Genomic DNA, 24,327 nt, shown 5'->3' on the forward strand with positions numbered 1-24,327 from the left:
GCAAATCTCCCGCCCCGATAAGGTTATCTGATCTCATTTTTCTCTCCTGGCCCATCATAGATGCCCGTTATTGGGAAGCCGGCACCCTAAATTTGGGAGAGCCCAAGAATAGAAATTTGACGATGTCTTTGGATTTTCAGAGTGTCTAGAAGCTCATCTGAAACAGAAGACAAATGTTTTAGAGTTAATCTTATCCTAGGGAGTGATCAACCTTCCTTGATTTTACATTGGCAAGATAAAGGGGTTTCTGATAGGGCCAAAACTTGGCGTATCTCTTGATCGGATATTCCTACATACAGGATGTTCAACAAGCTTTCTCTGGGTTTGAGACATCTGGTGGTGGTACTTAGGGTACTGCATACTTTAGTACACCTGGGAGTGCTTTGATTTGAGCATAAGGCATGTAGTCACATCGTCATGATAGAACTTCATCTTAAATCTGTGGTATGCTACTAAGTACTAACCTACTACTATTTTCCGTAGAGGTATATATTACCAAGGCTACAGTATCGCAGATGTTCACATTTGCTTGTTAATCGTTTTCATACAGCCAAGCATCAATGTTATTTATAAATAATCACAATGTGTACCCAGGTGTTTAACTTGTCCAAATTTCCTAAAACACTATTTTCATAGCCCTAGCAAGGTGAACGAGATGCCGAATCTGGTAGTTTGGGATAGAATTTCCTAAAACAAACAAGTCCCGGCTACCATCGGACGCGCGGAACAAGGAAGGCGGCATTATAGGCGGTATAATACAACCGACAGAAAAGCATTGCCTGATCATATCACGTGCTTCAGGTACCTTATCCCAATTGGAGTTCTAGATGGCATCTCTCCATATCTCCCCGCAGCGCATATAATCATTGACGATGTTCTCGCGCCCGATCTCCTCATGGGGTCGGCTTCCTTGGTCGGGCCCCGGCCTCCGCCCGGCCACCATCACAAATACACGATGTGTTGACTCTGGGAGGAGATTCTTCACTCGCAATTCATGTCTCCGGCAGAATATCAACGCACCTTTCAATACGCCACAGTCGAAAAAGCGCAATGCGTCGACCATGTATGTTGAAGGATCGCAATTGCATCAGTAGTTCCTGTCTAATAGGTTATAGGTACTATACAGCCAGTCTTATTCTTGGAACCGTTGCGCTTGCCTATGGCTCCGTCCCTCTGTACAAAATGGTTCGACAACCCTGCTCTTGAATTCTAGTCTGCGGCAGAGGCTAACGGCTTCACTCATACAGATCTGCCAACAAACCGGCTGGAACGGTCAACCCGTAGCTACTCACCGTGTAGGTGACGGCGATACCTCTTCCCGCGTCACTCCGGTCACCGACTCCCGTCGTTTGAGAATCACGTTTAATGGATCAGTTTCGGATGTTTTACCATGGAAGTTTACACCGCAACAACGTGAAGTTCGAGTTCTTCCGGGCGAGACAGCACTTGCATTCTTCACAGCGACAAACAAGGGCCCAACGGATATTATTGGTGTAGCGACGTATAGTGTCACTCCCGGACAGGTTGCTCCCTACTTCAGCAAGATCCAATGCTTTTGCTTCGACGAGCAGAAGCTGAATGCTGGAGAGTCGGTTGACATGCCGGTGTTCTTCTTCATCGACCCTGACTTTGCCAATGATCCAGCAATGAAGGGCATTGACACAATTACGCTCTCATATACCTTCTTCAGTAAGTCTCCAGATCAAACCAATGATGAGGTATCATGTGGCTAATCAATGTGAAACAGAGGCGCGATATGATGACAATGGTGTCTTGAAGCCATTGCCGTCGAGCTAATGGCATGACTGATTGTAATACATACCAGGAGCCAAGCGATAAGACTCTCTACGACAACAGACTCGCAGTAAAATGCTTTTGGAACGTATATACCCGAAATCACCCTGGCCTTGTGACATCCAGCGGAATGACCCAGAGACCTGGCTCGCTCCGGTGTGAACCCTCCGAGCAAATTCGGAAGACCCATCTCTCCTCTTGCATGGGCCAATTATGAAAACCTGAACCTGATGGTCCCAAGCACCCCACTGACCATCTTTGTATCATAGATAGAGCATGTACATACAGAGAACTACTGAAGCTTTTCGTATGGAATGGGCGGGGTGACATATCATGTATAGTATTTAGGCGTTAAAACGTGAAATATAGAGGAGTCATTGTTATACATCCATCACCTCAATGTAGACAAGGTTTATAATGTTTCTCTGGCTACTACGTACTTGACCGTCTCGATTGTAGATCTGCAATGATTTTGTAGGGCTGGACGTGATTGGTGAATGTGCTGCATAGTCAGCATAGCGCACGGACCTCCAATTAAGCTCGCGTGTCACGCCCGACGCGTCTGCGCTCGGCCTAAGCTATCTATCGGCTCTGAAGGGAAAGCTTACTGCTGAGTGAAGACCTTGAAGCCTTTAACTATTGAACTGCACACTCAATTGCAAAAATGGCCTTGCTAGTTGACAAACTGCGGCCGCGGTCGCTAGATGCCCTCACTTACCACCCAGAGCTGTCCGCGCGACTGAAATCATTGGTAAGGCAATTCAAGCTCATACTATCCACCTCGAGTACAATCCTCACAATGATGTCTGTTTCTAGGCGCAAAGCGGCGACTTCCCCCATCTGCTCATGTACGGACCCTCAGGCGCCGGCAAAAAGACACGAACCATCGCGACGCTCAAAGAATTGTACGGTTCCGGAGTCGAAAAGATTAAGATCGACGCTAGAGTCTTTCAAACGACAAGCAACCGCAAGCTCGAGTTCAATATAGTGTCTTCGGTCTATCACTTGGAGATCACCCCGTCGGATGTTGGAAACTATGATCGTGTTGTTGTGCAAGAGCTGTTGAAGGAGATTGCGCAGACCCAGCAGGTCGATCTCTCGGCGAAGCAGCGCTTCAAGGTCGTTGTGATCAACGAGGCCGATCATCTTACTCGTGATGCGCAGGCGGCGCTGAGACGAACGATGGAGAAGTACAGTCCCAACTTGAGGTTGATTCTGTTGGCCAATAGCACCTCGAATATTATCGCTCCTATCCGGTCCCGTACCCTGCTGGTCAGGGTTGCTGCTCCGAATGAAGAGGAAATCTGCACTGTACTGAGGAACGCGGCTAAGAAGGAAGGATGGCCTGAGGCAAGTGGGTTAAATAAGAGGATTGCTAAGGAGAGCGGGCGGAATCTTCGTCGCGCGCTTCTTATGTTTGAGGCCATCTATGCTCAGAAGTACGTCCTCGATTGGTTATCTATTGGGGTGCCAGAGCTAACATGATACGCTTCTGTTTCTAGTGAGAAAGTGACGGATAACACGCTCATCCCACCACCCGACTGGGAAGCTTTGATTGCGTTGACAGCCGAGGAGATCCTGGCTGAGCGATCGCCAGCTCGTCTGTTGCAAGTCCGCGCACGCTTATACGACCTTTTGACACATTGCATACCACCGACTACTATTATCAAGGTTCGATCAGTACATTTTTAATGACTGGAACAGATATGCTAACTGGGATCTAGTCTTTGACATTTAACCTGATCACAAAGGTCGACGATGCTCTAAAGCCTGATGTCATCAGGTGGTCGGCGTTCTATGAGCACAGGATCACTCAAGGCAGCGTAAGGGCTCTCACTTGCTGCATGAATGTCGAAGATACACGGCTAATTTCCTCCGCAGAAAGTAATCTTCCACCTCGAAGCATTCGTTGCCAAGTTCATGCGCATATACGAAAGGTTCGACTACCCCCAAAAACCCCGAAACAGCTCAATTGATTCGCTAACCCGTGCACAGTTATCTTATGGGCATGGAATTTTAAAATCACGAAGATAATAATACCTAACGATTCTTAATGACTTCATTGTACACTACCGGGGGTCGTATCTCATCTGGACCACTATGGGACTCGTAGCTGAAACCCACCTCAGTATTTCTAGCATGCATTACTCCTGTATCTCTTAAAAACCATAAAACTTGATTATATCTTGCATTAAACGAATGCACACCGAAACCCTGGTACCAGCTCACAGCAAGCGAATCAACACCCAACTAAGCACAAGCAAAATACTGACTATACCAAGCCAACCACCAACTAACAAGTAGTACATCTTCGTATCCCCAAACCCAAGCCAACGACATGTGATCAAGCATCAAGATCAACCGAAAACAGCCAGGAACAAAACACGAAGTGGGCGTTAACTTCTCCACAGAACCTTGGTAGAGATGACATCTTGATCGTCTAGATGGCTAGTAGATAGACTACGTCATCATCCCATAGATGATGATCCACCACAACCACAACCATATCCCCCGACTTCTCCCCGAGACTCTGAACTACTTACCTACCTTCAAAAATCAATTATCTATTCATAAAATATCACACATACTGAACATCCACTTTGAATAATGTCTGGCACTAATCTCATGGACATCGAGCCTGGTGGTGAGAACACGCAGTATGTCCAGCCTACTACATTTGTTTCCAAGGCTGAAATTAATGCTAATGGTGGGTGTAAGGTATGAATCTATCCGGTTGTTTACGGAGACACCGGCGAAGCAGACGGGGCAGTTGGGTGGTATGTTATACTATCTTCATCTTATCCTATGGTTATGTAGCAGCCGACTAAGTTGCTCGCAGGACACTCCCAGCATACCGTCAGCGAGATGAGAACAACACTTGACGACGACCGGAATGGAAACGAGGAGCAGTACAGGGATACTCCGCTAGCACGACAGCTGGAGAAGGGCGAGGGTACGACAGGTCTTACGGGAATCACAGATATAGGTAGGTACAGTATAGTTTGATATTTCTCTTTTTCCTAACTCCGCATATTCATATGAAAATACATCGACACCTGCGACAAAGCGGGAAAGAAAAATAAATAAAACATGACAGATATAGAGAGTCTAGAAGCTGATGATGATGATAATGTACACAAGACCTGAAGCCCGAAACCCCAGAAGAGGGTGCTGCGCTGGCGGCGAAAATCAGGAGAGAACAAGGGTATGGACCTGGTTCGGGCGTCGGGGCTTAGATGTCATGACGTTGTGAATGAACCGAGGTGGATTGACGTGAGTGAGAGGTTTGGTTGAGAGAAAGCGCTCTGAATTATTGGGGAGCAGAAGGACTGGAGGAGGACGAGGTCGAGGTCGGGGGGTTCGGTAGGTCCTGAGTACCGAGGGCTGGGCTTCTGCGTGCGCGTTTGAGGCTCTCCAGAGTCACTCCATTGCCAAGTTTCGTCAGTCCAACGACCGGTGGGTCGCCCTTCTTCACAAATTCCCAGAGGCCTGCCGCAGTTGTATTATTAGTTCACCGTATGTCGATAATTGAAGATATGTAATCAAGTGAGAGTTAACATACCGGGCAGCTTGTGGCCGGCCAGACGGAAGGCCTCCCTGGCGACCTTTTCGTGCAGATCACCCTTGAGCTCAAAGACGATTCTGCTCACGCCAACCTTCGCAGTCCAGTAGTCGAACTTTCCCTTACCCTTACCCATACGCTGTTCATTGCCCTTGGTGTAGACACCGATGTTTGCGCTCACGCGCTTGTACAATGTGTAGTTCATACCCCTCAGACGTCTCTTGATCGTATCCTCTGCAATTTTCAGCGACGCAGCGGGCAACCGGCGGTCGTGGTCCTTCATCCGCAAGCCATAATCACCCCAGACGACAGTGGTACCGCGGGAAGAACCACCAGTTGCGACATGCGGACGACCCTTCGGGGACTTGGATCTCTCGGCGAACTTAGGGGTAAGCCAATCGAGGGCAGGCGAGGTCGTCGAGAAGCATCGCGATAGCGGGAAAGCCGTGAATGGCGTCGACAGACCTACTGTACGGCATCGGAGTCAGGATATAAAAAACTTTTCTTGGGGAGGCTTGCGGGAATCTCACACGACGGCCGGAGGAATGCCATCTGAGGCCCCGAGAACATCTTCAGCTGCGGACCCATTGTGAATCGTGGCAATCGGCCCTGCTTGGACTGAATGGGGGGACCGGAAGGATGATGGATGGACCGCAGACTGACTTTCAGGCCATCGGCTTCACTCCAGCGCCGATTCCACTTCCCGAAAGGGAAGAAAGTGCTGCGCACGTGCCACACGCGTGCCACCCTTAGGTAAGCCAATTAAGTCACGTCTCCCGCCGGCGAGCTCCAGGCAGCGCGTCGTGTTTCTTGGGAAGCTGCCTGTGCTGTGCTAGTTGGGTGTCCGTCAGCATCGTTTCTGGGTCGCTTAAATATCCTGCTCAACCATTGCGCTCCGGGGCATGCTCCATTAATCATCTGTCGCCATGCCTGCTGATATTCGGAGCTTTTTTGGCGGCAAGTCTAGTCAAGGCTCCAACCCATCTCCCGCAAAGCCCGCGCCGAAGAAAGAGGTATGTGAATCCCCCAATGCGCATAAGCATTTCATGCTGCATGCGAATCGCCGATGAAATTACTGACATTGGTACCAAATTAGGAGCCTTCTACGAGAAAAAAGAGTAAGAGAACTGGTTATCAGTTTTGTCCCGCAATATCTTATTGATGCGCGTACAGGGACTAGAAAGGTTGTAGACGACAGTGATGAGGAAGAGGTTGTCGCTACCAAGACCGCAAGCCCGAAGGTGAAGGCTCCGAGCAAGCCGTATGTCTGCCCTAATGCGACTCTACCCGCTGTATTTGCTAACAATTACTCAGAAAGCCAGAAGTATCGAAGGGTGAACCCACAACTTCGTCAGACTATTTCGCATCTAGCAAGAAGAGAGGCAGGCCTGCCAAGGAGACCAAGCCATCCCAGCCTGCTGTCACCGAAGAACCTGAAGCGAAGTCGTCCCCGAAATCGAAAAAGTCTACGAGCACCGAAAAACCTGCACCAAGACCTCAACGCGGCACACGAAAGGCTACCACAATTGTTGAGGACGATGAACTCGGTGACGATGACATCCATGCGACAGAGTACAAGAAACCAGGCAAGGGGGATGATGATTATGTCGAGGAAGAGGACAAAGACAGCGACAGTGATTTCGAGGAACTTGCGGTAAAGCCAGCTAGTGCCGCCTCCGGAAGACAGGGACGAAAGAAGCAGGCAGCCGCGGAATCGGATGAGGACGTGGTTATGGAGGACCTGCCCAAGCGGCCTTCCAGAGCTGCCAAGTCAGCCGCCTCCCAACCAGCGCGCAAACGCAAATCCGAAGTTCTTGAGAAGGACGAGGATTATGACACTAAGTCTAGTCCTAAAAAGGCTGCGGAGACGAAAGCCGCTCCCCGTACACCTAAGAAGCCAAGGGCATCTGCCAAAACAGATCGACCTGAAAGCAAGGAGATTCAGGATATATTTGACAGCATACCTACGATCAGACCACCCTCTCCTCCGCGCGAGACTGGTGAAAAGGCCAAGTTCAACTACGCTGCTCACGCACAGCGCTCGCGGTCACCAGTAGCTGGGGGGGCGGACATACCACAGGGAGCGGGAAATTGTCTTGCAGGGCTGTCTTTCGTTTTCACTGGTGTCTTGGATACGCTCGGCCGCGATGAAGGGCAAAACTTGGTGAAGAAGTATGGTGGTAAAGTCACTGGGGCACCTAGTTCCAAAACCAGCTATGTCGTCCTGGGAGCAGATGCCGGGCCTAAAAAGCTGGCAACGATTAAGCAGCACAACCTAAAGACAATCAACGAGGAGGGGCTTTTCGAGCTTATCCGTCGACTTCCAGCCAATGGTGGAGATGGGAAAGCGGCAGAGCAACATGAGGCGAAAAAGAAAGCAGAGGAAGAAAAAATTCGCGCGATGGCCGCAGAGATCGACCGCGAGGAGAAGCGCAAGGCGGCGGCTGCGCGCAGCACGGCTCCCTCAGGACCTCAACCGCCTTCAAGTTCGCAAAGTACGACGCAAAGCACGAAGACAGACGACCGCCTGTGGACCACCAAATATGCACCGACATCGATGAATATGATTTGTGGTAACAAAGGTGTTGTCGAGAAACTACAGAACTGGCTTCGCGACTGGCACAAGAATGCCAAGGCTGGATTCAACAAGCCAGGGAAGGATGGGTCAGGAATGTATCGCTCTGTCATGATTCACGGACCGCCTGGAATTGGCAAGACTACAGCAGCACATCTGGTGGCAAAGCTAGAAGGGTACGATGTCGTGGAGACGAATGCAAGTGACACAAGAAGCAAGAAGCTCGTGGAAAACGGCCTTCTCGGTGTTTTGGATACAACTTCGCTACAAGGCTACTTTTCGGGTGTTGGCAAGAAGGTGGAAAGTGCGAAGAAGAACTTGGTCCTCATCATGGATGAAGTTGACGGCATGTCCGCCGGTGATAGAGGTGGTGTAGGAGCACTCGCCTCCATCGCCAAGAAGACTCACATCCCGCTGATTTTGATCTGTAATGAGCGAAGGCTCCCGAAAATGAAGCCTTTCGATCATGTCACATATGAACTTCCGTTCAGACGGCCGACGGCCGAGCAGATTAGAGCCCGACTGTCGACCATCTGCTTCCGCGAGGGCTTGAGGATCCCGCCTCAGGTCTTGGACAGTCTGATTGAAGGCACCAACGCGGACATCCGGCAAGTTATCAACATGCTTTCAACCGTGAAACTAGACCAGACAAACCTAGACTTCGAAAAGGGGAAGCAAATGTCTAAAGCATGGGAAAAGCACATCGTTCTGAAGCCCTGGGATATTGTCGGCAAGATTCTCAGTGCGCAAATGTTCTCGCCAAGCTCAAAGGCTACGTTGAATGATAAAATCGAACTCTACTTCAACGATCACGAGTTTAGTCCTCTGATGCTTCAAGAGAACTATCTGAAAACCCGACCGGCGTTGACTGGCGCCTATCATGGCAGAGAACAGAAGCTGAAACAACTTGAACTAATGGACAACGCTGCTTCAAGCATCAGTGATGGTGATCTCGTTGACAAGATGATTCATGGTACTCAGCAGCAATGGAGTCTGATGCCTACTCATGCCGTGTTCAGTTTTGTCCGGCCAGCCAGCTATACGTACGGAAACATGATGGAGCGGCCCGGGTTTACTAGTTGGCTGGGACAGAACAGTAAACAAGGTTTGTGCGATCTGTTGGCTATCATAGTTTGCAGTGCTAACACCAATTATAGGCAAGCTTTGGCGTTACATCAAAGAAATTCAGGGTCATATGCGTCTTCGCGCATCTGGTGATCGAGATGAGATTCGACAACAGTATATGCCGCTCCTCTGGGACAGGCTAGTCCGCCGATTAATGGTGGAAGGCAAGGATAGTGTCGACGATGTCATTGATTTCATGGACAGCTATTTCCTTACGCGCGAGGACTGGGATGCCTTAGTAGAACTTGGGCTGGGACCTATGGATGAATCCAATGTGAAGCTGCAGACACAGACGAAAGCAGCATTCACACGGATCTATAACCAGCGCTCCCATCCCCTCCCCTTCATTAAGGCCAGCAGTATTGCTGCTCCGAAGAAGATGCCGAAGGAGAAGCCTGACATCGAAGATGCCCTTGAGGAGTCGGATGAGGAAGAGGTGCTCGAAGACGACTCAAAGGACAACGACGAGAACGAAGAGCTTGATTTGAAGAAGGACAAGTATGTTCGCGTGCCCAAGAAGGCGGCGAAGGGCGGAGCAGCCAAAGGAAAGAAATCGAAGAAGGCAGCAGCGGGCGATGATGATGTTATCGACGACGAGGAAGAGAAACCCAAGAAAGCTCGAGGCCGGAAACCCAAGGCCAAATGATCTAGAAATTGGGAGAGCGACGGAGTCATCACCTCCGGTTTATGTCCATGTATTATCAGTTCTGTTAGTATAATGAGCGGGCTACTAGCGATGTCACCATCAGCAGTGGATGATTATTGATTTTGTGTGATTAACATCGCATTATCAGCTTGGAATGAATCACTCCAATTGTATAATAGACCATATCATAGAATTCCAAGGTTGTACTGTGATCTTTTAATTGCTTCGTATACTGGGTAGTACCCCGCATCTATCCATCGCCGGGACCAAAGAGTTGCACACTGTAAAGGATATACGAAAATCCAATACTAAGGCATGTCCCTCGGTAGCTAATTTGCCTTGCATAGACTAGTAACCGTGCAAGGATAAAGGGAACCACCCTCTTGGGTCCGACAAAGGAGACGTCGGTGTGTCAGAGGAATGGTTGCGGCGGTGCGGAGATCGGCCACGGGATCTCCAGGCCATCCATCTTCTGCCCGCGACGGCTGAGCCTGCAAGTGCTTTTGATCCCCACACAACCTCATCGCCGCAGGACGCTCTTCCTCGTCCCTTTGCGTTGCTTATCCCTCATTTCTTACCATCAGGCTGGTCCTGCATTCACATCCCACGGTCGCTCTCTTTTCCTACTTCCTCTTTTTTTGGCCTGCTCCAGTTCAGCGCATCCATCCATTTCCCCTTGTTGCACCAGCCCGGAGATCATGCCCACTCGAATTCCGACAGCGGTTTCGCTCTTCCTGGCGTAAATGGTCGTTCTTCCGTGATTGTGACGAGGCCTACTCTATCTCTTACTACTCATCTCTTTTCTTGCAGCGATTGGTAACCATGTCTCTTCTCCACAATGAAGAGTAGGTGTCTGACCCCGCGACCCATCTCGCGTCCCCCCTCCCCTCATCATCCCCCCCCCCCCCCCAGTGATCGCACACATGCAGTGTTGAGCCAACGGACTAACCCATTCTCAGTTTCACAATCTGGCAGTTGCGCACTTCCTATCTGTCGACCATAAAGGACGGCATAGGCGATAGGCTTATCAACGTGAACAACACCGTGCTCAACACGCCAGGATTCCGCGCAGCTGGCTGGTCTTCGGCTTCTACAAACCCCAATACGCAGAGCGCGGCTGCCCACATTAAGCGGACAAATTCACCACCGATCCCCACAACTACGGCGGTTACCTCGGAATATTACCAGTTGGGTGTTGCCCGAGACGATGCGCAGCGATTCGGCCTGGTGGATGAAGGTGACGATGACGAAGGGGGAATGGTGACTGGGAAGACCAATACAGAGCTGATTGGGCGTCGAAACCGCGGGAAACGAGTCCACCGGAGGGAACGACAGCAGCATGAGCAACAGAAACACAGAGAAGCGGAGGATGATGACAGCAGTGACCTGAGTGATGAGAGCGACGATGATGGGGACAGTGCTCGAAGGTGAGTCAATTGGCTCAAAGAATGCAGAGACCTGCATATGCAGTCTCATGCTCACAAATCATAGTGCTGCGAACCAGATCAAGTTTACGAAGATGCCCATACGAACTAGAGCCGGATCTTCACCCATACGCTCATCAGATCGCCAGGAAAGCCCTCAGGTCATGGTCACGTCTCCATCACATCCAACAATGGGCACCCATTACCGTACTGGCTCATTGGGAACGGCTGTTAGCAGCATAAACGAGCGGCCGCGGCGCGATACTACAACTACTGCCAGCAGCGACATATCTTCGGACAATGACCTGGATGCATCTGCCTTCAGAAGGCGTCAGATTTCGTTCTCTAGCCATGATCAGGTCATAGAACCCGCGAGAAGGAGAAATGGCCCACCGGGCCCTCGGGACCTGGAAGAACTCCATGAGCAAGCCGAGGACTCAGGAGCTGAATCTGTGGGTTCAGCCCTGTCATCTGATTTTGACGCCACGGCGGGTTCTGCGTCATTACTTGCAGGGGTTGGGATCACTGGTAGCTTGGATTCATCATCGCCAGTTGCTCTGATGCACAAGTTGCAGAATGGCACGGGGTCACAGACGGCATCTCCAAGGAAACCCAGAGCCCCAGCACCAGAGCTCCAAGATCTGCCACCTCCGCGGCCCATCAGCACTGTCCAACCCGTTAGTTTGCTTTCCAAGGCACTTAATGCGCGCAAGAAAGCGCCGACGAACCCCGTGGAGAAATTCGCGGTGCTTTCAGGCAAGGGCTTGACCGATGTCCTGAACATCAAACTCTACCTGCCATTCTCCGCCGATCCCGATGAACCACTCGATTTGCCAATTGCGCGCGAGTCCAAACTTGCAGAGCAGCCTGCACCGGTAACAGTTGTGGAAGCAATCGGCTTAGCGCTTTGGAGATACAGCGAAGAAGGTCGCGAACCGGCTGTTGAACGCAGCAAGCTTACCGTGAATATGTGGACGCTGCGAATGGTGGAAGATGGCGAAGTCGAATATGATTTCCCCGCTTTAGGTCGAACATCGCCAATTGCCGACTTTACATCGAATAACAATCGGGCAGCTGGTCGACGGACACGAGGGAAACAGTATGATGAATTCGCGCTAGTCGAAGCATCGAAGGCGGAATTTGAAGCAAACGAGCGCCAGTTCCCCCAGTTCAGCCAGACAGCCTCTTCTGAGGATAGTGGAGAGGCACCTGCTCCGACGAGCGCCCCGACAAGCCAGCCGGTCCCGCAAAGCAAGGCACCTCGCCCGAACCCGATTTTGGGACAACCCTTCTCGTCGGCTTTGAACGACAATACACTAACACCCGCGGATCGGCCTGCCGTGCCCACGTCCCATGCCACACCTCGCCTGGGCGTGTCAAAGACACTGAAAATCCGGTTCATCAATGTGGAAGCGTCCACCCAGGTGACGACGCTCAACACGTCTACCGACAGCTACATCGCCGAGATCCTCGACTCGGTGTGCAAGCGATGGGGCCTGGACAAGGGGAACTATCTCCTGAAGGTGATGGGATCCAATACGATCGCACCGCTAGACCGCACCGTGGAAGCCCTAGGCAATATCACGGAGCTGGACCTGGTGCGCCGCCGATTCGGGCCGCAGTCGCTAACGGGCTCCCCGGGCAGCTCCTCCCCGAACGCGCCGCTCCTCATCGACAGCACCAGCGCACCCAGCAAGAAGGGGAAGAAGAGCGGACAGCGCATGCTACACCCGCTCACGCAGAAGCAAGATCTCATTGGGGGATATTACCGGCGGTACTACGTCTGGCGCAAACAATCCATGGGCTTTACGCAATCCAACCACCGGATCTTGACGTTTGACAACGATTACATGCATATCATGCCGGCGGACACGGGCAAGACCGCGTCGGACACCAAGACGCGGTCGATCAGCTTCAACGATGTCGTGGGATGCAAGGTGAGCCGGCGACACCCGAAGAATTTCCGGGTAGTGGTATTGCGCGGCAACGATGCCAACGAGCAGAAGCGGTATGATTTTGAGGCACGCAATGCGCTGGAAGCGGTGGAAATCGTGGACGAGATCAAGAAGAACATGGCGCATTATCGCATCTAAGGAACGCATTGCTATTGTTATTTGCTTGCTGTTTTATGTAGGGAACCGAGAAGTGGAAGCGAGCCCTCCGACTATTGTTTGGAGGGAGCGGCGTTGCAATCTTTGCTACTAGGTAGGAGTACATAGGCCGGGCAGCTTTTCGGGATGGATTTGAAGTTTGCAGCAGCATGGAGCCAGGGCTACGGGGGGGAATCAACAACAATTGGAACAGAAATTTTCTTTCTTTCTTTCTTTCTTTCTTTCTTTCACAACTTCGCGGAAATAGCAACTGTTGATAGTGGCGGTGCGCATTTCATCCGTAGCGTGTACACTAACTGTTGGTATCTCAGGTGCTAAAGTAGGTTAAGTGGATGCAAGCGTCAAGATCAGTTCATAGTGAGCCTCCCGACCAACCAGGAGGCCGCCGGACGGGGGAATTCCTGACCGGTCAGGGGGCAGCTTGATTGGCTTCAACAAAGGGCAAGCCAAATGCCCCGAAGGCGGGGCGGTTTCCACTCGCCTTTCTTGGAGGATCCACCGGGGCGGTGATGAAGTCATCTTTCAGCGGTAAGCAATCAACTAACTAACTAGTTAACTAGTAAGTACGTAGTTAGTTAACAAGGCAACCTATGCTGCCAGCCAGCTGCCAGCTGCCCAACATGCTATGTTGTTCGGGTCTTTAAAAGTTGACAGTTTGCATATACCCTACAATAGACAGATAGATACTAAGCCTCAAGGAAATACGGAGACCAGCAGTTTCATCTTCCCAGCTTCTCTTACCTACTAGTACTAAGTAGTAGGAGGCTCCTCGTTTCGGAATTCCAAGCCACACACACACTCGAGATCTGAAAACAGTGTTTGATGATGACCTCATCGGGGCGAGTCTGAACCCGGAAATGGGAATTGGGAGACATGGATCTCGATAAGCGAGAAGGAGTGGGAAAGAATGCATCATTGATGATAATGTAGCAATTGAAGGGTCCATGGATCGAGAGGAGTGAGATCGGCTGGACCCGGTGGGTTCTTCTTATACTATTTGCCTGAAGCAGAGTTGTAATACAACTTTGGTATCTGGGGAAGTGTGAAAGAGAGTTGGTTCGGTTATCATCCCAAATGTCATGATGAGTATTTATGGTACCACTGCGGTTATTTGACTGTTCTTTTTTACTGTGGGAAAATTACTGGCCCAGACAAAGTATGTTTTAGCGTTGGGGTGGAGTCGACAAAAGTGGTGATGGAGATAGTAGACAAGTACTGTAGCATAGCTTCCTTCGACTTGTGGCCGACCGACCGCTTTTAGACATAAGTAGGGAAGGGCGACTTGCCTTTAAATGGGTAGTTGTTTCGGTTAAGTTCATGTTGTAACGTGGAATAAGCGCATTTGGAAAAAGAGAGAGAATTAAACAAACAACTAACAAATAACTACTCTTGAGTCTCTGACTGACTCTCTGTCATTGTCCACTAAGCCCAATTCATGCCGATTCACGCCAATCCAACCCCGCCTCTCTCCTCTCTCTTTCTCTTTCTCTCTCCCTTTGCTTTCCCTTTTTCTCTAGTTTTTCCCACTCTCTTCTGTCCATCAAACTAATCAGAAAATAATTATAATGAAATAGGATAAATTATTGCGGTGCTTGTGCTCGTAGTATTTTTTTTTAACTAGCTAGTAGTAGTAGTGCTGGTGGTCACTGCAGCATCTCTTTCCCTCCCCTCTGTCTCTCATCTCCTCTCCTTCTCCTCTTCTCTCTCTTTCTCCCCCTCACATCCAGCAATCATCATCATCAGCATCATCATCGATCCTCCCGCACACCAGCCATACTACTCTCTCTCTCCTACCCCAGTCCAAACCATCCTCCCAAGAGGTTCCCACACTCCCCCGCGTTACACATTTTCCTTTCCTATTCGGTCATCCTTACGGTTGCCCGTCTGTCCAATTGAGTTTCCGTTGACCGCCGTTCGGGACCAGTGTTTTGTTCAGTTCAGTTCAGTACAGTTCAGTTCTGTTTGGGGGGCTCCGCTGTATCCGCGCCCGAACCCGTCCCAAAGAGAAAAAGCTCGCCGCTTTCCCTCTCCATATTATTATTCTTACTGTGTTGCTTCCTTTCCCTTACCCCCCCTCTCTGAGAGCATCTCTTAAAGAGGGGTCGCGTTGATCGGCTATCGCACGCATCGTTAATTCTTACATTTTTTTTTTATTTTTTTTTCCCCACGTGGAAAAAGACCATCGTGGGCTTTAACATTTAATCTTAACTGCCTACAGCAGCGTTTTCTCCATGCCTAGTTTAGGAGGTTTGCTGAAAAAACGGCGAACGAAAGATTCGCAGACCCTCTCCAAAGAGCTTGAAGCCGGTTCGGCCCAGACGCAGACGTCACCAAACGCTGCCGAAGACCACCACAACCACAACCACCACCACCACCTCTTCCACCACCACCACCATCAACCCCAACCCGCCACCAATTCTGGCTCTTCTACGAACCCCCCCTCTCAGCCTCAAAATTCCGTCCCTCAAGAACAGCCCAATCGGTCTTCGGGTGCAGAAAAATCCTCCGACGGTCAGGTAGCCTCCATGCAATCCGCTGTGACGCAAGCCTCGCCGTCTGCCCATCATACCTCTGGCCTCCCGCAGCCCAATGCCAATGCGGCTAGTATACAGAATATAATCCATCCCTCCCAGCAAGGCGCCATGCATTCGGCTTCCAGCGGTCATGCGCAGTCTCACCACGCCGCTCGCAGTGATGCCCGCACCACCAAAGGGAAATACTCTCTGGATGACTTCACCCTTCAGCGCACCCTCGGTACCGGTAGCTTCGGTCGCGTGCATTTGGTGCAGTCGAAACATAACCACCGCTTCTATGCCGTCAAGGTGTTGAAGAAGGCGCAAGTGGTCAAGATGAAACAGATTGAGCACACCAACGATGAGCGCCGCATGCTGAACCGCGTCAGGCATCCATTCCTAATCACATTATGGGGTACATGGCAGGATTCCCGGAACTTGTACATGGTCATGGACTTCGTAGAGGGTGGTGAACTCTTCAGTCTGCTCCGCAAGTCACAGGTGGGTTAATTCTGACTTGGCCCGCCCGACCAACGTAAAGCTGATGTCTGGTACCTCTTTTCATGTAGCGGTTCCCCAACCCCGTCGCCAAGTTCTACGCGGCGGAAGTCACTCTTGCCCTGGAGTACCTCCACACGCAGAACATCATCTATCGGGATTTGAAGCCTGAGAACTTGCTGCTAGACCGACACGGCCATTTGAAGATCACCGATTTCGGTTTTGCCAAAGAGGTGCCTGACATCACATGGACCCTTTGTGGTACACCCGATTATCTCGCCCCGGAGGTGGTTTCCTCCAAGGGCTACAACAAGTCGGTTGACTGGTAAGGGTTGCCATTATTGATGTTCATGCCCCTTTGGCGCAAATTACTGACAGTGTCCAAGGTGGTCCCTGGGTATCTTGATATTTGAGATGCTGTGTGGTTTCACGCCTTTCTGGGACAGTGGCTCCCCGGTCAAGATCTACGAGAATATCCTGCGTGGCAGAGTAAAATATCCGCCCTACTTGCACCCAGACGCTGTTGACCTGCTGTCGCAACTTATCACGGCTGATCTGACCAAGCGCCTGGGAAACCTCCATGGCGGCTCCGATGATGTTAAGAACCATCCTTGGTTTGCCGAGGTCACCTGGGACCGGTTGGCCCGCAAGGATATCGATGCTCCTTACGTGCCTCCCATCCGCGGTGGCCAAGGAGATGCGAGTCAGTACGACCGCTATCCGGAAGAAACTGAACAGTATGGCATGGCTGGTGAAGACCCGTATGTGCTCCTTTCTCAAACCCGTTCCATTTCATGATGAACACATTACTCACTTTTTTCTTCTTCAGACACGGCCATTTGTTCCCAGACTTTTAGTGTGTGTGCTATGAGTTATGATGGAATGAATTGTCTCGTTACCGAGATGGCATCGAGCCATCCGATGATCCTGCGAGCCCTGTAAGACAGGGACTATCTCGCTAATCCTTTCCCTGCGCTATCAATGGTAGCATCCACTTCACCATTCGTTGATTTCCCCTTGACGTCGGTTTGTCTTCGTTTTCGATCGCTGGCCGACTTGCTTTTTGGCTGCCTTTGACGTAGAGCATACATCTAAGAGCTCTGTCATCCTCAGCGTATGCCTTTACCATCTTTCAAAGTATACGTGATGGTCTTGTCTGTTTGCTTTTCCGGTTTCCGGACCGTTGGTGGTCTGCATATAAGCTTACCCTTATACTAGTTCTGGGGAGATCTGATGAGTGGATGATCCCCCGGTGGTTTTATCTAGGTGGGCATTGTCTATATTTCCTCGCGTTATGCCAGGCAGGAGGGTGTTTGCGGTGGTGTTTGTGCTGGAAGCTTCGGGGGGTCCTCGTGATTATGTCGACCGTTGACTGGTGAATTGGTCACCTACGGCACCCGTTTCTTTCTTCCATTTCTCCTGCTTATTCTATAGTCATATTGTGCAAATACTGGGGAGCTACTCTGGGTCATTCTTGATGTCATCTTTCCTTTTATCCCTTTCCCTGTCCCTGTGGAGGCAGTTGTATAATGTACATATTTGATTTGGCCATTGCAATAAAAAGTAGTCTTGGATAATTGGACGCTGGTCCCCCAACAGTGTCATCATAAGCATAGCCTGCCATCCAAGGCTCTATTCTTTTCAAAACGCCACCGGCAGCCCGAACCAAAACCGTCCGTCCGTATAATATACACACAAATATCATCACACCAGTGGGCCACTGCCTCATATCACACACCAGTCAATGAAAAAAGACCTCTAGATCGGATCACAACATGGCCAAACACATGGTAGAGAAAATGGACCACTCCCAACCAAGCACGGATATCAAAGAAGCGTATATGATAGCAAATCACAGCGCAAGCATCCGCTTCTGCTCGGTGCCCACGCGACGGGTATATGTGCGGCTAACGGTGTTCCAGAAGGCGATGTACTTCTCCATGCAGTCGGTCAGGCAGGCCTGTTCGCCGGCGGACATGGAGGTTCCGGGATTGGGAACGCAGGCTTCGAAGCAGTGTTCGTTGACATTCTATTAGAGGAGACAAGTATATTAGCACAATATCTTGAGAATTATATTCTCCTGGATAAGGATGTAACGTACGGAGATCAGAGTGCGGGCGTTGCTCATAGCGGACTCGGCCTGGACCTGCTTGAAAAGGGCCTCCTTGACTTCCTTGCTGGAGGTGTCGGTGGAGGGGGAAGAAGAGCCGCCGAAGATACCCATTGTGAAATCTAGTGGTGTATGAATGTGTGTAATATGAGATGTTAGAGTCGTGTGGTTGTGGGATAAATGCAATGGTAAAATGGATGGATGCAATACGTAGTATGCAGTATATAGCAATTGATGAGACAAGATCTTTTGAGCTCCGACGGAGGTGTGGCTAGTGAGCCACAGGAAAAAGGAAAGTAAGGTTGCTGCGCCACCGCCCCGGCGATGTGGACACTTGGAGTTCTACACTTCCTTCCCATCGCCCAGCTAAGTTATATTATACTCGGCTTTCTTTTCTTGCGTCGATCTCTGATCTGTCCCCTCCTCTCCGCTTCTTCTTCTGCTTCCTCTTTCTCGTTGACTAAAGTTTCCTCCGGTGTTCGTTCTTTCATTTATCCTCCTTCACACCTCCATTTTCCCGGATCTACTCCTTCTATTTACTCAATTGAACCTCCCACCCCCCCACGCCGCTCACCCTTGGTTTTGTTGATGTCCCGGTGACAACTGACGATCTCGCCTACTCTATTAGCTGCAGTCTATCTTTCACCACACCTACACTTATCTTTCTTGCACGGTCGCTTGGCTTGATCCTTACTACTGTGCGCTTGTTACTCGGCAATCATGCTACTTCCGCGGCTTTCGTCTCTTTTGTGCTGGGCTGGCTTGGCCAGCGTGCCTCTGGCCAGCGCCTACGATGGTGATGACAATGTCAAGAGCATTCCGGTGTGTATGCTGCTGTTTTCGGTCATAGAGTGAGCTGCTAACTGTCGGGGATAGCTTCGCACGCACAGTCTTTCACCGGTACGTAGCTTATAGCTGCAGCTAAGCTCGCGCATCATGTTAATATCTTCGCAGCCATACTTGGATTCCGACTTCCAAAGCCGCTGGTTCGATTTTGGTGGTGACACGATAGTTCGCGCCGACAAGTATGTTCGCTTTGCTTGTGGGTAGCAGGGATTGGGAGAGAGCTTATGCTGAACGACTTCCTAGATACATCCGTCTTACGTCCGATCGCCCGTCGCAGCAGGGATGGATCTTCTCCCGTGTGCCTTTGACCGCGACGAACTGGGAGGTTAGTTGATGCGCTTTCCCTGGGATTAGGATGGTTCTGATATATGTTTAGATCGAGGTTGAATTCAAGATCGAAGGGTCCGGCAACTTGCACGGCGATGGTTTCGCCATGTGGCTCACCAAGCAGCGCGCCACTCAGGGTCCTGTCTTCGGTTCGACGGACAACTTCGAGGGTCTGGGTATCTTCTTCGATACGTACAAGAACAACCGTCCCGGCACTTCGTTTCCCTACGTCATGGCCATGATGGGCGACGGCCAGACTACCTACGACCAGGCTCATGACGGCAAGGCTAATGAACTGGCTGGCTGTTCTGTAAGTGTAGTGTGCAGTGATGGCATGAATGTTAATCTAACGATTATATAGGCTCGTGGTCTCCGTGGCGCATCCATCCCTACCAAGGCCCGCTTGACTTACTTCCAGGACAAGTCCTTGACCCTGGACCTGCAGTACAAGTCCGAGGACAGCTGGATCCCCTGCTTCGAGCTGACCGCCCCCGAGTACAACATTGCCATCCCCTCTGTCGCCTACCTGGGCTTCTCTGCCGAGACTGGTGAGCTCAGCGACAACCACGACATCATCTCCGTTAAGGCCCAGAACTTGTACAGCGTTGGTGGCGGCAGCGGCAGCAGTAGCAGCGGTTCCCGCTCGGGCAAGGGCCGTGACACTGGTCGTGTCAAGCGCCGTAAGCAGAAGGGCAGCTGGGGATGGTTCCTGTTCAAGACTATTCTGTTCTTCGCTGTGGTTGTTGGAGGCTATGTTGGGTACACTGCGTACCGCACCAAGCACCGCTACTCGCGGTTCTAGATGTTGGCAGAATGAGGAGATTAAGAGAGAAACAGAACCAGAAACAGAACAGAAAATGTTGTCATTTATCCTTGCATAGCCGTGTCGCGTTATATCAGTTGTATCTATCTATGATCTTGCTTGTTTCCTTGCAACGCGAAAAGTTGACGACCAACCTACAATAAGTGTTCAAAAGTCTCGGGACAACCCCCCAAATCACACCAAAACTCATCTATTTCAAATCTATTTATCTCGACAAATTTATATGATATAGTGGATTTTAAAACTGATATTATTATATTTAAATATTAAAAGATTAATATTCTACCAAAATATTTTTTTTATAATTTTTTTATGTGAAATTGTACAGATTTAAATATAATTAAAATTAAAGAATTATATATTTTATATGGGTTCCCATACAAAATTTCTAAAAAAAATTGAAGATTTTTATATCCATATTTTTAAAAAATCATGAAATGATCAATTTTGAGTTTTATAAGAAATAATATATATAAAAAATATTTAGAATCGATTGAAAAGTAATATAAAAATATAAAAAAAATAGTATATCATATAAAAATTTTAATATATTCGCGTCGAAAAAAATAGTAAAGATTTTAATTTATTATAGATTATTTCTTGAAAAATAAATATTACTTACTATTTATTATATTTATATATAAAGATAATAGTTATTCATATATACTCAGAATTAGAGACTTATATCTCAATATTTGAGAGAGTTATTGGTGTTAGAAATTGAAGAAATTTTGAGTGTCCCGAGACTTTTGACTACTTAGTGTAGTAAACGAAGTACATAGTAGGGTATCATAACAAACGCCAACCAAAACAGTATACACAAGACTCAAGGGGTATAATAACATCAATCACCCATCTACTAATTTGCTTTCTTCCTCTCCTCACTCCACATCTGATCCACAATCTGAAACACCTCCGTCACACTCTTCAACACCCGCTCATCAATCCCCAACTTCCCATACCGATGCTGAATCTTATCTGGATGCCACCGCACCCTCTCCGTCTTCAACAACCCCAGCAACCCACCACCCCCATCCCTATCCCCATCTTTATCTATATCCTCCTCATCAACCACCCTCGCACACTCCCTCATAAACTCCTCCACCTCCTTCCTCCCCACATCCCTCCTCTCCCCACTCTCAACCGGCCAAAACACCACCTCCTCAAACCTCTTTCCACCGCCACCATCCTCCCCACCCCTAACTACCCCATCCAACTCCCCCCAACAAGCACAATACCTCCCCCAAACCCCCCTCCACCCTCTCCTCCTCTTCCTCTCCCTCCCCCTCCTCAAACTCTCCTCCACAGCCCTCTCCCACTCTCCCCTCTCCCTCTCCCTCCTCCTCTCCTTCTCTTTCACCCTCCTCCCCTCCTCCCTCATCCTCTCCTCCTCAGCAAGCATCCCCTCCCTCGTCCGCTCCCACATCTTCCGTCGCACATACGCCGCGTACTCCTCCTCGTCCATCATCTCCAGCTCGCCATTCGGCCCCTTGGGCACCTCCGGCACCGAGTATGTGTGGATCGGTTGGCCGTAGACGGACTCCCAGTATGCGGCGCCTTCGTCGTCGCCCAGCGCGTCGAAGAGGGATTCTCGGAAGGCGGTGCTGGGGGAGAAGCGAGATGTGGTCTGCGATGGGGAGGGAGGTGGTGAGGTGGTGTGTTTGCGGCGGTGCGGAGCGCGGTGTTTTTTGCGTTTTGGGGAGGGGGTGCGTTGGGGGTCTTTGTGGGAGGAGGAGTGGTGATGGCGATGGCGCTTTCGGGAGGGGTCTTTGAAGCGGAATTTTGTGGGGCGGGGGTGTGCGTTGGTAGTTTCGTTTGCGGTGGTGGTGGTGTAGTCTGGTGTAGGTGAGGTTGTGGGGGGTTGTGCTGGTGGTGAGGTGGTCATTTTTAGGGTATGGATGATGTAGGTTGGAGTTTGGTTTATCGTAAGGTTGTGGTAATGATATGGTGTTTGTTAGAGCATTGCGATGGCTGTAGAAAATGTATGGTATTGCTAGCGAGAGGAAGAGTGTATGGTGAATGAACGAGGATGTAGATGGTGGAGAGAAAGTGATTGATTGGAAGGCGCGACATTTCGACGGACCTGAGTAAGCCGATCTTATCTTATCTGATCTTGAATATTTCCATATCGTTGATGATGTCATTGCTCTTGACACTTTCTTCCATATTCAGTGCTGTTGTGACATACTAAATAGTCACTAGAGAGACTAGCACCCCGGTAGCTTCCTCTATCTCTTATACTAACCCCCAAACCCCATCGATCGTGGCATCAAACCCTCTGCACCGAACCCTGCACAGCTTAGTAATCTCAAACATAACTTATCCGCATTCTCGCCCAACCCGAGAATATCACTTCGCCGCGCAGCTCCAAGCCTCCAACCCATCCACCTTCTTCCCTCCCAATTCCAACCACACATCACCACCACAAACCAAACCTACCTAACCCATAATGGCCCTCGTCGCCTACTCCGACTCCGAAGCCTCGGACTCAGAGCCTGAAACCACCGTTCCTCAACCCCAACCAGCCCCGAAGAAACCCACCACCACCACTACCGCAACCACAACTACCAGCAACAGTAACAACAATAAACTCGTCGACCGCACCAACCCCCGCAAAATCCGCGTCGCATTACCAGACATCAAACCCGAGCACAACGACGACGAAGACAATGGCCCGCGCAAGAAACCCAAGTTAGGCGGTAGTGGCGGTGGTGTATTCTCCGGGTTTAATTCATTCCTACCTGCGCCGAAGAAAACCACAACAACTACTACTACCGCTAGCAACAGCACAACGGAGAAAAAGGCGCCCGCGCGCAAGATATTCAGTCTAAAGACGGGCGCAGCGCCGGGGTTCGATCGCGAGGCGGATGCGGAGATGCGGAATGAGCGGGCGTTTGGAAACCTAGGTAATAAAAATAATAATGATGATGATGAAGATGAGACGATACCCAAGGCGGGGAGTATGAGGGATCAGGAATTGGATTTCGGGAATGATGAGGACAAGAATAGGGGAGGAGAGGAGACTCTACCGCAGATGAAGAAGCCAGAGGAGGTCAAGTTGAAGGGTAATCCGATGATGTTCAAGCCGTTGTCTGTGGGGAGGGCGTCGCAGCAGAAGAAGAGGAAGGCTGTTTCGGATCTCATGCCCACTGCTGCTACTGTACGGAGGAAGGAGGATGGGTCGGTGGGAGCTTCGTCTACAACTGCATCTGCATCTGCATCTACAGCTACGCCTGCGGCGGCGGCGGAGGCGCCTGCTGCACCACCACCAAAACCCAAAATCAGCCTCTTCTCCCTCTCCGCCGCCGACGACGACAACTCTACCTCTACACCCACCACCACAGCAACAACCTACGAACCCCTAGTCTACACCCCCCTCAACTCCGCTCCCGCCGGGCCCTCCCCCGCCCCCGAAGATACCACCACAGCACAGCAACCCACATACCAAACCACTACATCCGACAACAACACACTCAGCACCATCGCCGACGACCTTAACCTCTCGAAAGCCCAACGACGCCAACTCTTCGGCCGCAACGCACCTGAATCCGTGGCGGCCAGTTCCCGCGTCTTGCACTTCAATACGGACCAGGAGTACGTTACGAACCAGGAGCTGGCGCATACGGAGCTGGCGGCGCAGCAACATAACCCTGTTAGGGCGATTGCGCCGGGTAAGCATACGCTGCAGCAGTTGGTGAATGCGGCGAGTACGCAGCGTGAGGCGCTGGAGGAGAGCTTTGCTGCTGGGAGGAGGAATAAGAGGGAGGCCGGGGCGAAGTATGGGTGGTGATTATTTTCATTGGGTATTGGGTGTGTGTATAGTGTAGTGTATGTAGTGTAGTCTGTGGTGGGATGGGATTGCATGGGTGGAGTTTATGAGTACTATCCGAGTGATAAATGTGGACTTTGTTGATGGTAGTCCTGCTTTGGGTACTTGAATAGTAGTAGTTGATATAGTCAGATAATCCTATGA

At 50.3% G+C, this 24,327-nt stretch overlaps 11 protein-coding genes across 11 annotated transcripts; 8 read left to right on the forward strand and 3 right to left on the reverse strand.

The window, feature by feature from the left end:
- Window positions 1–872: 872 nt before the first annotated feature.
- COX11 (cytochrome c oxidase assembly protein) lies at window positions 873–1,797 on the forward strand (the record flags this gene model as incomplete). The annotated part of the gene is made up of 4 exons (XM_041686053.1): window positions 873–1,063; window positions 1,116–1,185; window positions 1,248–1,689; window positions 1,748–1,797. The coding sequence occupies 4 exons, from the start codon at window positions 873–875 to the stop codon at window positions 1,795–1,797; spliced, it is 753 nt and encodes a 250-aa protein (XP_041540076.1).
- Window positions 1,798–2,458: 661 nt separating this feature from the next.
- Window positions 2,459–3,814, forward strand: RFC5 (replication factor C subunit 5; the record flags this gene model as incomplete). The annotated part of the gene is made up of 6 exons (XM_041686054.1): window positions 2,459–2,545; window positions 2,611–3,233; window positions 3,297–3,465; window positions 3,519–3,617; window positions 3,676–3,731; window positions 3,790–3,814. 6 exons carry the CDS (start codon window positions 2,459–2,461, stop codon window positions 3,812–3,814), a joined length of 1,059 nt encoding a protein of 352 aa, XP_041540077.1.
- Window positions 3,815–4,401: 587 nt separating this feature from the next.
- Window positions 4,402–5,030, forward strand: AKAW2_21252S (uncharacterized protein; the record flags this gene model as incomplete). Its single annotated transcript, XM_041686055.1, has 4 exons — window positions 4,402–4,451; window positions 4,513–4,571; window positions 4,634–4,780; window positions 4,936–5,030. The coding sequence occupies 4 exons, from the start codon at window positions 4,402–4,404 to the stop codon at window positions 5,028–5,030; spliced, it is 351 nt and encodes a 116-aa protein (XP_041540078.1).
- A 74-nt stretch (window positions 5,031–5,104) lies between these two features.
- MRPL16 (mitochondrial 54S ribosomal protein uL16m) lies at window positions 5,105–5,944 on the reverse strand (the record flags this gene model as incomplete). The annotated part of the gene is made up of 3 exons (XM_041686056.1): window positions 5,105–5,283; window positions 5,357–5,824; window positions 5,887–5,944. The coding sequence occupies 3 exons, from the start codon at window positions 5,942–5,944 to the stop codon at window positions 5,105–5,107; spliced, it is 705 nt and encodes a 234-aa protein (XP_041540079.1).
- Window positions 5,945–6,282: 338 nt separating this feature from the next.
- Window positions 6,283–9,702, forward strand: AKAW2_21254S (replication factor C subunit 1; the record flags this gene model as incomplete). The annotated part of the gene is made up of 5 exons (XM_041686058.1): window positions 6,283–6,369; window positions 6,453–6,474; window positions 6,530–6,617; window positions 6,671–9,036; window positions 9,089–9,702. The coding sequence occupies 5 exons, from the start codon at window positions 6,283–6,285 to the stop codon at window positions 9,700–9,702; spliced, it is 3,177 nt and encodes a 1,058-aa protein (XP_041540080.1).
- An 822-nt stretch (window positions 9,703–10,524) lies between these two features.
- AKAW2_21255S (Sin1 family protein) lies at window positions 10,525–13,219 on the forward strand (the record flags this gene model as incomplete). Its single annotated transcript, XM_041686059.1, has 3 exons — window positions 10,525–10,547; window positions 10,662–11,129; window positions 11,194–13,219. The coding sequence occupies 3 exons, from the start codon at window positions 10,525–10,527 to the stop codon at window positions 13,217–13,219; spliced, it is 2,517 nt and encodes an 838-aa protein (XP_041540081.1).
- A 2,249-nt stretch (window positions 13,220–15,468) lies between these two features.
- pkaC (cAMP-dependent protein kinase catalytic subunit pkaC) lies at window positions 15,469–17,105 on the forward strand (the record flags this gene model as incomplete). The annotated part of the gene is made up of 4 exons (XM_041686060.1): window positions 15,469–16,251; window positions 16,320–16,573; window positions 16,635–17,009; window positions 17,078–17,105. 4 exons carry the CDS (start codon window positions 15,469–15,471, stop codon window positions 17,103–17,105), a joined length of 1,440 nt encoding a protein of 479 aa, XP_041540082.1.
- A 995-nt stretch (window positions 17,106–18,100) lies between these two features.
- tim13 (protein translocase subunit TIM13) lies at window positions 18,101–18,472 on the reverse strand (the record flags this gene model as incomplete). Its single annotated transcript, XM_041686061.1, has 2 exons — window positions 18,101–18,277; window positions 18,350–18,472. 2 exons carry the CDS (start codon window positions 18,470–18,472, stop codon window positions 18,101–18,103), a joined length of 300 nt encoding a protein of 99 aa, XP_041540083.1.
- A 606-nt stretch (window positions 18,473–19,078) lies between these two features.
- AKAW2_21258S (legume-like lectin family protein) lies at window positions 19,079–20,333 on the forward strand (the record flags this gene model as incomplete). The annotated part of the gene is made up of 6 exons (XM_041686062.1): window positions 19,079–19,180; window positions 19,235–19,258; window positions 19,313–19,383; window positions 19,448–19,529; window positions 19,581–19,841; window positions 19,893–20,333. 6 exons carry the CDS (start codon window positions 19,079–19,081, stop codon window positions 20,331–20,333), a joined length of 981 nt encoding a protein of 326 aa, XP_041540084.1.
- Window positions 20,334–21,213: 880 nt separating this feature from the next.
- AKAW2_21259A (uncharacterized protein) lies at window positions 21,214–22,239 on the reverse strand (the record flags this gene model as incomplete). Its single annotated transcript, XM_041686063.1, has 1 exon — window positions 21,214–22,239. One exon carries the CDS (start codon window positions 22,237–22,239, stop codon window positions 21,214–21,216), a length of 1,026 nt encoding a protein of 341 aa, XP_041540085.1.
- A 564-nt stretch (window positions 22,240–22,803) lies between these two features.
- On the forward strand, window positions 22,804–24,144 carry AKAW2_21260S (PRCC domain-containing protein; the record flags this gene model as incomplete). Its single annotated transcript, XM_041686064.1, has 1 exon — window positions 22,804–24,144. One exon carries the CDS (start codon window positions 22,804–22,806, stop codon window positions 24,142–24,144), a length of 1,341 nt encoding a protein of 446 aa, XP_041540086.1.
- Window positions 24,145–24,327: the final 183 nt, after the last annotated feature.

Source organism: Aspergillus luchuensis, chromosome 2 (assembly GCF_016861625.1).
Source record: "Aspergillus luchuensis IFO 4308 DNA, chromosome 2, nearly complete sequence".
Taxonomy (NCBI): Eukaryota; Fungi; Ascomycota; class Eurotiomycetes; order Eurotiales; family Aspergillaceae; genus Aspergillus; species Aspergillus luchuensis.